The sequence below is a fragment of the Sapajus apella genome, unplaced genomic scaffold (assembly GCF_009761245.1).
Source record: "Sapajus apella isolate SASKATOON/1434 unplaced genomic scaffold, GSC_monkey_1.0 scaffold11, whole genome shotgun sequence".
NCBI classification, from domain to species: Eukaryota; Metazoa; Chordata; class Mammalia; order Primates; family Cebidae; genus Sapajus; species Sapajus apella.
Window position 1 is genome coordinate 41,168,818 of NW_022436951.1, and position 10,720 is coordinate 41,179,537.

General features: G+C 61.1%; 1 protein-coding gene across 2 annotated transcripts in view; it reads right to left on the reverse strand.

The window, feature by feature from the left end:
• Nucleotides 1-7,058: 7,058 nt before the first annotated feature.
• SLC6A18 (solute carrier family 6 member 18) overlaps nucleotides 7,059-10,720 on the reverse strand; it is a 19,640-nt gene continuing 15,978 nt past the window's right edge. The window contains exons 8-12 of one of the 2 annotated variants that reach the window (XM_032279154.1): nucleotides 10,303-10,459; nucleotides 9,440-9,644; nucleotides 8,808-8,967; nucleotides 8,410-8,572; nucleotides 7,125-7,317 (exon numbers count right to left, since the gene is read on the reverse strand). In XM_032279154.1, the coding sequence (XP_032135045.1) occupies nucleotides 7,141-7,317; nucleotides 8,410-8,572; nucleotides 8,808-8,967; nucleotides 9,440-9,644; nucleotides 10,303-10,459 (862 nt within the window). In that variant the 3' untranslated portion in view covers nucleotides 7,125-7,140. Of the gene's footprint in view, nucleotides 7,318-8,409; nucleotides 8,573-8,807; nucleotides 8,968-9,439; nucleotides 9,645-10,302; nucleotides 10,460-10,720 lie in introns of both variants that reach the window. The other variant, XM_032279155.1, reaches the window with a different exon arrangement.

Below are 10,720 nucleotides of genomic sequence, written 5' to 3' on the forward strand. Positions count from 1 at the left end.
ACCCTCCTCCCCTGCCAGCCTGCAGCCGTGGCTCCGGACATGCTTCCCTGGGGCACACCCTCTGGGCCATCAGCATTCAAGGAGGCAGGGGCATGATGTCATCCTTTATAAAATCCAAGCTTCCTCCTCCTGAGCCCCCCAACTCAGGTTGAGAGTCACATTCCCCCTCTGGCCGTTCTCTTCAGAGTGGACCAGGTGACTCTGTCTCTGAAGGGCTGGTAGTGGGGCAGTGGAGGGTGTGGACCTGAGGCTTCCAGGTGGGGCTGGTGATGAGCCCTCGTCCTCTGCCTGCCAGACTTCTTATCTCCCCGGGCGGGTGCCAGGCACGCAGTGGTGCTGGACACATGTCCTTCAGCAGACAGAAGGAACTGGAAGGATTGCGGAGAACGGGAGGGGCGGTTCAGAGGGATATGGCCTGGGGGTGAAGAAACAGCCTGTCTTAAGAAGTCAGCTTGGGCTACCTGACACGAAGGCCCTGTGTAAGCGACTCTGGAGCCTTCCAGCAGGTCCGGGTGGGGCCTTACTGTATGGCAGGGGCCTTCTGAGTGCACCTTGGTCAGGGCTTCTGGTGTGAGCGCAGCCCAGACGTGCCTGGTGTCGGGGTGGGGGCTTATGGCCGCTGGATATGGCTTTGTTTATTATGGCTGCTTCGGGGAATGTCCGTGACCAAGCCTAATGTGTTTATGGTAGGCCCAAGTCCACGGAGCGTGTCGTAAATGCACACTGGCGCCCGGAGCCCCTGAATAGGAGCCTGAGGAAGGAGGGGCCCTTGGCAGCCAGCCTGGCGGCGCCTTTGCCCAGCAAACTGGAAGGGAGTGGCCCCGGGCCCTGTGGGCTGCCGACCTCAGTGGGAGGTTGGCTGGAACAGGTCGGGGCCTCCCGGGAGCAGAGGCTGCTGCTCCACACACCTGGGCTTGAATCACAGCCTGCAGGTGAGGACTCAGCTCTCAGTCCTCTATGAAGCTCCACGATCCCATTCTCCAGGTGCTTTTTGTTGACATTTCCCTCAGGATCACATGTATTTTTGCTAAAGTATTGGACTCTTGAAAAAGGTATTTGCTTTGCTATGGTTTAACTCACTAAGCACCCACTTTTTGACTTGTCTCTTATTATTAGAGATGGATCCACTCTGTCGCGCAGGGTGTGGTGCAGTGGCTGCAGCCACAAACTCCCAGGCTCAAGTGACCTTCCCGCCTCAGCTTCCCAAAGCACTGGGGTTACAGGTGCGAGCCACGGCCCTTGCCTGGCACTTTTAAAAACCACCGTGTGGGCTGGGCGCAGTGGCTTATGCCTGTAATCCCAGCTCTTTGGGAGGCCGAGTTGGGCAGATTGCCTGATTTCAGGAGTTCAAGACCAGCCTGGGCAACACGGTGAAACCCCGTCTCTACTAAAATACAAAAAATTAGCCGAGCGTGGCGGCATGCGCCTGTAGTCCTAGCTACTCGGGAGGCTGAGGCAGGAGCATTGCAAGAGCCTGGGAGGCAGAGGTTACAGTGAGCCAAGATTGTGCCACTGCACTCCAGCCTGGGCAACAGAGCGAGACTCCATCTCAAAAACACAAACAAAAAACACCATGTAAGGTCGGGCATAGGGGCTTGATGACACCTGTCATCCCAGTGGTTTGGAAAACCGAGGCAGAAGGATTGTCTGAAGCCAGGAGTTTGAGACCAGCATGGGTAACTTCGGGAGACCCCATCTCTACAAAAAATTAGCCCAACGTGGTGCCCAGCTGCTTGGGAGGCTGAGGTGGGAGGATCACTTGAGCCCAGGGGTTGTGCCTGCACTGAGCTGCGATTGTGCCATTTCACTCCAGCCTAGGCCACAGAGCGAGACCCTGTCTAAAAAAAAAAAGAGAGAAAGAAGCTCGCTGTGTAGGCTGTCAAATGTCAGGGCAAAAAGAAAAGACAAAGCCCAGCTCTTCCAATTTCCTTAGACCTGAACTTCGTCTAAAGCAGCTTCCTTCCAGGTGCCTTCCACAGACAAGCATGTATGGAGCAAGGGATTCAAAACAGGAAGGGAGGAGAAGCAGGCAGGGTGGGGGCTGTGGGTGACGCCAGCCAGGCCCCCAAAAGGGAGTGGTGTTTTCCTGCGCCAGCCCCACGCTCCTGCCAGTCCTGCACCCGCCGCCGTTACCCTCCGTGTGGTTGGTGCCAGGTGCACGCCTGGGAAGGGTGCTGTGGTGCAGGGCGCTTCCCTAACCTTGGTGGGCTTCAGAAGCCCCGGGCACTTAGGCAGAATAACTGCCCCTCCCCAAAGATGCCCAGGTCCTTCTCCTGGGACCTGTGAATGTGCCATCTGCGTGGTTGCAAGTGGGATTACGGCAGCCAGTCATCCAGTCTTAAGGTCATCCTGGATTATCTGGTGGGCCTGATAGGACCACAGGGGTCCCTAGAGGTGGAAGAGGGAAGCAGGGGAGAGTCGGAGATGGGACGTGAGGAAGACCACTGGCCACTGCCGGCTTTGAGATGGAGTAAGGGGCCCCAGCCAAGGAATGGGGGTGGCCGCTCCAAGCTGGAAAAGCAGCCAATCTTCCCCCATCCTGAGAGCACACAGCCTTGCCAACCAACGCCTTGATTTCAGGGCAGTGGGACCCATTTCAGCCTTCCAGCCTCCAGAGCTGTAAGATAATGTGTTTGTGTTAAGCTGCTAAGCTCCAGTGATTTGTTCGGCAGCAAATGGAGCACCAGTGCAGGGAAATGATGACAGGGACGGTTCTCAGAATGAGATCCTCAGCCCACCCCTGGGCATCATGTGGGACAGCTCAGGTGGAGCTGCCACTGAGAGGGAGAGGAACGGAGAGAGCTGGGCTTCCTGCCTTCCTACATGCTGGCCACCTGGGCTCATGATGAAATACGCGTGCTGGGGCAGCGGAGCTCCTGTGCCTGTCCAGCTCCAGTGGCCGAGGCTGCTGCTGGGGCCCTCACACTAACGGGCGGGGATGGAGCCTCTTCACCCTGGCTCCAGGTTTGACCAGGGCCCCATGCAAGTGCAGGTCACCCAGGTTTGTGGAGCCTGGCGTTGGGGTTTGCTGTGGCCTGCAGGAGGGTCGGACTGGTCTCCACAGTGCCATCCGGATGCACATATTCCATCGTCCGTTCTCTGTAGCCCTGGAGGGCGAGTATCGGGATGGGCCTGGGCCTCACCTTCTCAGCCTCAGGCGGGCATGAAAGAACCAAGCCTTGCGGGAGGGGAGCTGGCTGGCTTTCTCCTCTCTGACATGGCATGAAGCCCTGGACTTGCCACCTGGAGTTCAGCGTCCCCAGCCCCCAGCGTGGACAGGAGATTCACGCTCCCTGGCAATGGTAGTGGGGTTCTCTGTCCTGTCCCAGGCCCACCCTTGGTGGGAGGGGTTGCTTCCCTTGGAGCAGGGCGGGCAAGTCCTGGGGCAGCTCCAGTGCAGACTGCGCCCGCTGTGACCTGCCGCCTCACGGCTCCTTCTGTGCTTACGTCCTTCACACGTTCTTCCCTGGTTCTTGTTGACCCCAGACTCTCCCCTGTGAATGAGTCCCATCAGGCTTTTGTCAACTGGGCCTGAACCTTCTTTTCCCATCAAATGCTCCCTGACTGGGTGCCTGGCAAAGCAGCCCTGGGTTCACCCTCTGCCAGGAGCCAGCTCACCGGACAGCCTGCCCTCACATGCCTGCCACGGTCACAGGGGCTGTGACCATCTCTGGGGTTGGCTGGCCTCATTTGCAGCCATTTATTTCCAATTCAACACAGCTGCCCCTGAGAAGGGGAGTGCTCCTATGGGGTGGCAGGTCCTCCATTCCAGGAACTTCTGGTCGGGTAATAGGAGCATTTTGTTCCTGTCCCGACACTGGTGTCTGAGAGACTGCCCCTGGGATGTTTTTCCCAAGGGTGAGGGACAAGTTGAAGGTGCCATGGGCGGGTGGTGGCCACAGAGGGTTAGCCCATCCAGCTCTGCTTTCACCACATGACCCTTGTCACCCCACCCATGTGGTGCTCAGGTCCCTCCCCAGCCCATGAGGCCTGAGCCCCTGGCCCTGAACAACCTTGGCAGTGTGATGGGGCAGATGCCGCCCTGCCTCCCTTTGGGGCATCCATGTGTCTACTCACTATCCACCTATGGGCCACCTCTGTCTCTCCTCCTTTTTACCCATTCTTATCCATGGCTGCCTCAAGCACTGGGCAGAGTGGCATTTTCTGGAGGGCTGAGGGTCCACTGTGTCCTCTGTCCCAGCCCCCCACCCCTTCCCTTTTCAGCAGCTGGACAAGGACTCCAAAGCTTCAGGGAGGGGCTGCAGGTGCTGCTGCTTCCAGCTCCCCCTACACAGAGTGCTGTGCAGAGCCCTGGTCCCTGTTAGGATGTGCTACACCCAAAAGTCTGATCTGGTATGGGAGCAGAGGGCAGCGGCCCCCACCCTGGTTATCTTCTAAGTGTGATAATGATGCAAAATGTGCCCTTGGACAATTCAGCGTGGCTTGTCTGCACCCCTGCTGCCACAGCTGCCTGCGTTTTTTGTCCAGCGTCAGTGGCAGGACTTGCAGGCCCTGTGGTGTGTTGGGGATGGCGTCCTGAGAGCTGCCTCTGGGGACAGACGCCTTTTGGCAGCTGCCTGGGAGACGCGCCTTCAGCAGCACCTCTGCGGACACGCGCCTTTTGGCTACTCCTTGGGGAACACGCCCCTTTTGGCAGCGCTGGTTTCTGAACGCATCACTCCGCCTCCATCTGAGCTGGTGACACCGTAGAATGCCGCTGTTGCTTTGGCCTCTGGAGGCTTTCCTCTGGGGAGTCACCCTCCCTCCACCCCATCCTCCAGGCTCTGCAATCTGTTTTCCCTGCAACTTGATGTCTGTACTCTGGGTGGGCATGGGGCGTCTCACCCAAGTCAGGAACCAAAAAGATTCTGGAATGGTCCTGGAGAGGCCCTACTTTAAAGAGCTGAGCAGTGCCGGGAGAGAGTCCTGTGGATCCTGTGAACTCCTGGGTCCAGCAGGGCCTGAAGCCCACCCTGGACTTGGTCAGTTTTGAGAGGTGGTAAAGGCCATTTGGTGTGAGTTTGTTTTGTGTCAGTTAAATGGAAGAGGCCCGCTGGTAGGCCCAAGGCAAGGAGTTGTGGCAAGATTGTGAGGCTGGGTTGGGGGCTGCCAGACTTCCTCTGCAGCAGCCCCGCCTCACAGTGGACAGACTCCCTTTGTGACACGTTCATCCCCAAGTCCCCCTGCCTCGCCATGGGTGTGGGGCATCATGAGTGCAGGACAGAGGGACGAAGTGCAGCTCCCCCTGCCATGGGCTCAGGACACACTTGGGTGGGCAGCTGCCCCCGCCATGGGCTCAGGACGCACTTGGGTGGGCAGCTCTCCCCTGCGTGGGCTCAGAACGCACTTGGGTGGGCAGCACCCCCACCATGGGCTCAGGACGCACTTGGGTGGGTGGCTCCCCCCTCCATGGGCTCAGGATGCACTTGGGTGGGCAGCTCCCCCTCCTGTGGGCTCAGGATGCACTTGGGTGCCAGGTCCCCATGCCATGGGCCAGGATGCACTTGGGTGGGCAGCTCTCACCTGCTGTGGGCTCAGGAAGCACTTGGGTGGGCAGCACCCCCCTGCCTTGGGCTCAGGATGCTCGTGGGTGGGGTGCACTCATTAGCGTTAATTGCATGTTTAGCACTCAATTTCTGCCGGTGGGCAGCGGCGCACGTGCTTTTGCTTACTCTGGACCCGGCCGGCTGGCGGTGGGCAAGGACGGTTCGCCACAAGAATGTGCGTAAGGGACGCTGAATTCTGCCGTGGTGCCTTTTGCTGGGATTTTCAGCACCACGGACAGCGCCACCAGGCCAGGCGCCCTTTCGAAGGCGGGAGCAGGTTCCTTGGATGTTCACAGGGCCCCTCCCGGCCCAGGAAGCCTCCCGGCCCCAGGAAGCCAGGACCTGCGGGGCCTCCTTCCGTGTGGCGAGTCAGAGGCCCTGTGCCCAGGGCCGGCTCAGACCTGGTCCCTGGCTCCGCGGTGCTGTTGCGGGGGAAGGAGGAGAGGAAAAAGGATGGGGAGGAAAAAGAGGGAGGTGGGAGGAGGGAGCAGGGGGAGAGGGAGGAAGGAAGCAGGCCCTGGTAGCCGGGGTATTCCGGAGCAGGGCGGGCTGCACGGGGCTGCACGGGGCGCGGGTGACTGCTCCCCCTCCCCCCTGAGCAAGTTCCTGCCTGTCGCCCCTCTGCCCCGGGACAGCAGGAGCCTTTTGGTGCCTTATGGTTTTTTTTTTTTTTTTTTTTTTTTTCCTTTTCTTTTTTTGGGATGGACTCTTGCACTGTCACCCAGGCTGTAGTGCAGTGGCACGATCTCTGCACACTGCAATCTCTGCCTCCTGGGCTCCAGCAATTCTGCCTCAGCCTCCCGAGTATCTGGGACTACAGGTGTGCGCCACCACACCCAGCTAATTTTTCTTTTTGTAATTTTAGTAGAGATGGGGTTTCACCATATTGGCCAGGATGGTCTCGATCTAATGACCTCGTGATCCGCCTGCCTCAGCCTCCCAAAGTGCTAGGATTACAGGCGTGAGCCACTGCGCCCCGCCTTTTGGTGCCTTCTTAATACAATTTGATAGTTTGGGGAAACAAATGTGGCAACCTGCAATGCTTCTCAGAAATAATATCGGGAAGGGTCAGCCAGACCGCAGACCCCAGACCCCGCTCCCAGGCTGCAGGAGCGTCTGTCAGGGTACTCCCGGAGAGGGACCCGGGCCCCTGCCGCCTGCGCGCGGTGGGGGACAGCCCCCGGGGATGGAGGCCAGGTGCAGGAGGCCTCCGGAGCCACCCGGGCTGCTGCTCTTCCCCAGAGACCAGCCGGGCTGCGTTCCCGAGACTGACTCGGAGCCTGAACCTGCGAAGACCCCTGAGCCAGCCCTGCCAAGCGCAGGGCTCCCAGCCGCTGCAGGACGCTCATGCCGCTGGCTTGGAGGGATGCCGGGGCCCTGCGGGACCTCCCTCGGGGCCGGCCTCAAACAGCAGTGTCAGGGGCTGGGTCTGCAGCCCTGCGCGGGCGTCGGGGAAGCAGTGACCACGCGGGCACAGTGGCATGGAGGCAAGTGGATTGCCTATTGGGGTCAGCCCTGTGGGCGGGGCTAAAAGGCCCCGCCCGCCACACAGACCCGCCCCCTGCGGCCCCAGCCCCGCCCATCCCGGGAGGTTTCAGTGCGTGTCGGTGTCCGGGCGCACTTGCCTGTCCCTCCACGTCCGCTTCCGCCAGGTGAGCAGCTGGGCCAGCGCGGCCATTGGGACCCACAGCACGGGAAGCAGGGACAGCAGCACGCAGGCAGCGCGCACCCAGCCTGGGTAGAGCTTCTCCTGGCGCGAGGGGAATAGTTCCTGCGGAACCACAGCCTGATTAGCTGGCGTGGGCCATCCTGGACAGTGGAGCTGACCCCTCTGCTCCTGAATCCAAGGGCCAAGAGACACCTGCCCACCCGGACTTGGATGGGAGTGGAAAAGGTGTAGCCAGAGCAGTGGCCAGGGCCTGTGGTCACCACAGCACTTCTGGGCCAGGAGTTTGGGGACCAGGGCTGAGCGTCTCCTAGGGCTGGAGATTCCCCGACATGGGTCTAGGTGTCATGTTCTGGAACCAGAGGGGCTACATGGCCTCAACTCACTGGGGATTGTCAGAGCCCATGTTCCCAGTTTTCTCCCCTATGCACTGGGTGGCACCACCCACCCAGCTGCAGGTACCGTGGAAATTCTTCAAAAATACAGTGTGACTCCTCATTCACTTGCCCTTGGTGTTATGTCGGGAGGGACTTTCCCAGACACATTTGGAGAGGAGTGGGGTCCACACTCCCGAGAAGGGGTGGCATGGTGAGGTCTTGAGTGGTCACCAGTGGGGACACAGACAGGGTATGTCAGGGGCTGGCACTGCTCAGAGCCCCTGAGGTGTTTTCAGAGTGTGGCTGACACTCCGCTCCCTCCTCGCAAGGCTCTTGTTCAGAAACGGCTTCCAGCCAAACTGACCCGCTGGGTGGGAGTCGGGGTCTGCGTGCGACCTCTCGTCACAGGCCAGGAATGGGCAGTTGTCCAGCTTCCAGTCCCCACACCACATGGGCGGGACACAGGCAAGGAGGATGTGGGGAGCCGGGCATGAAGCCACATCCACGAGAAGGGACTCCAGGGCCCTGTGGGGTCACTGGGCTCTGGCACGGCTCACATCTCACTTCACTGACCAGGTGCTTGCCCACGATCACCCCGTCCCACTTCTGATCCCAGCAGGCGCTCCAGGACGCTGCAGGAAGCCCCGCCCTGTTCACATCCCCAGCTTCCCAGTTTCCCAGGGAGAAATGACTACGTGACCTTGTCACTGTGGCAGGAATATGCAACGCATGGTTATCCGGGCACTGGATGGCACCATGGGGGCCAGGCTGAACCCGAGGGGGTCCCAGGACTCCCCAGGTTCCCACCAGAAGGACCTACGTATTGGGGGTTCCAGGCCCTGTAGCTCAGTGGCTTCCAGGCCAGGAGGGTGACGTAGGCCACAAAGATGGTCAGGAGCAGCAGGGGACTGATCACCCTCCACGTCAGCCACCAGTAGGGGCCGGGCCGCCTCCCGGTCATCCACGCGATGTCATCGCAGAACCTGCACCAGACGCCAGGCTCAGGCTCCACATGGCCCAGGGAAGGTCCACCCGCTCCTAGCCGAGGACGGGACCCTGACTGGGGTCCAGCCTGCACCCTCTGCTGCCTCGGTGGCTCCCCAGAGCAGAACATTCTCGGGGGTCTGGGCCGCTGTGGGTCGTGCCTGTGCCCGGCAGCCTTCCACCGTCCCACCCTGGTGGGGTCCCAGAGGAGCACACGGTGGGGTAGCAGCTCACCGTTTCATTCCATAAACATATACGACACCCACAACCTCGAGGAAGGCAAAGATGAGCAGGTTCAGGGGAGCGGCGAAATTGTCGAAAATCTCCAGCCAGTAGTTTCCAGACTGCAGCGTGAAGCAGGTGGCGGAGAGGAAGCAGGCCAGGCAGACCAGCCCTGGGAGAGCGGGGAGGGTCAGGGGGAAGCAGACCAGGCAGACCAGCCCTGGGAGAGCGGGGAGGGCCAGGGGAAGCGGACCAGGGGAAGCAGACCAGGCAGACCAGCCCTGGGAGAGCGGGGAGGGCCAGGGGAAGCAGGCCGGGCAGACCAGCCCTGGGAGAGCAGGGAGGGCCAGGGCACCTGGGCAGGAGACTTCTCTCAGCTCCCCACCATCCATCCCTGCCCTCTGCAGTCTCTTTCCTGTATTGTGCTTCGGCCTCGGGGGGGGGGGGGTGGGGGAGGGGCACCCTGAACCTCCCTCGGCTCTCCCGTGATGGCTGTCAGCGTGGAGCAGCCTGGCTCTGCCTTCCCCTGGACTCGGGCAAGGCCCCTCACAGTCTCCATCCAGGAGGGGCGTCTGGACAGCGGGTGGGAGTGGACGGCAGGTGCCGGGGACTGGTCGTCCAGGGCGGCCGAGCGGTGCACTCACCCGTCAGGGCCTCCTTGGGGACCCATCTGGGAAGGACCCCCTTGTCCAGCAAGGGTGTGATGATCGCCTCCATGTTCCCGAACATGGATGATAGGCCCAGGGTGAACAGCATGCCGAAGAAGAGCACGGCCCACCCAGGGGCTCCCGGCATGTGGAGGACGGCCTCTGTGAAGACGATGAAGGCCAGGCCCGGGCCCGAGGCGCTCTGCAACACACGGAGCCCCACGCTTCGTGCCGTGCACACACAGCTGCCTGCAGGGTGTGCACACACGCTCCCCAATGAAGACACAAGGGCACATCACCCCTCCTGGGGTCGGCTGAGGAGGCTCGGGGCTGGCCCTGCTTCTGGGAGACCAGGCTGCAGGTGCATCTGGGCAGGGGAGTGTCCTTCCCCTTTGATAACCCACCGCAGGCAGCTGGTCTGAGAACCCAGGGCCTTGAGTCAGGTGCCCTGAGATGTGCCCCACACCGGCCTCCTGGCTGTGCACCTTTGCCTGGCACCCCTGGTTGCGGGCATCCAGTGGCCCTGAGTGCAGCTGGACTCCAGCCATGCCCTGGCACTGTGACCCTCATGCTGGCCGCCCCCTCTGGGGCTTCGGCACCAGCAATGCCCACCCCCTCGGGTCAATCCAACCCCCAAGACTGCTGTATACGGTGTCTGCCAGACACAGCTGCCTGGGGGGCTTCGGGCTTTCCGGGAGGCTGGCAGCCCAAGGCACAGATGGACTGGGGTCCTTGGTTCACAGGCCCTGACCCTGGGTCTGTAGGAATTGTTTGCAGCCTTCAGCAGTGGGGCACAGGCGGTGCGGCCCTGGTGCTCCTGTGGGCAGCCCTGCCTGGTGCCCCCGGGGGTGTGCAGGTACCTTATCCAGAAAGTCTTCCAGGTGGCAGGCCTTCAGGGGGAGCCGGGCCACCCTCCTGGGCTGGGTGGTGGTCAGGTGCATGAGGACCGCCGGGTAGTCGTCCCTGGAGATGCTCTGTTCCGGGAAGTCAAACTCGTTGATGAGGCTGAGGATGTTTCTGCAGGAAGAGGGGACTGTGGGCTCACGTCCCGGGTTGGCAAACACATTGGAGAAACCCTTGGTGAGCGTGGGAAGAACAGCATCCCTGGGAGGGCTGGGCCCCTCTGGCCGCTGTTGGGATGGTGTGGACGCCTGTGCTGTGACTGCAAGGCACTGCTGGGTGGGGGGGCTGTTCTCTACTCCCCTGGAGGCAGGTTTTACACTGCTGGGTGGGGGGGCTGTTCTCTGTACCCCTGGGGGCAGGTTTTACACTGCTGGG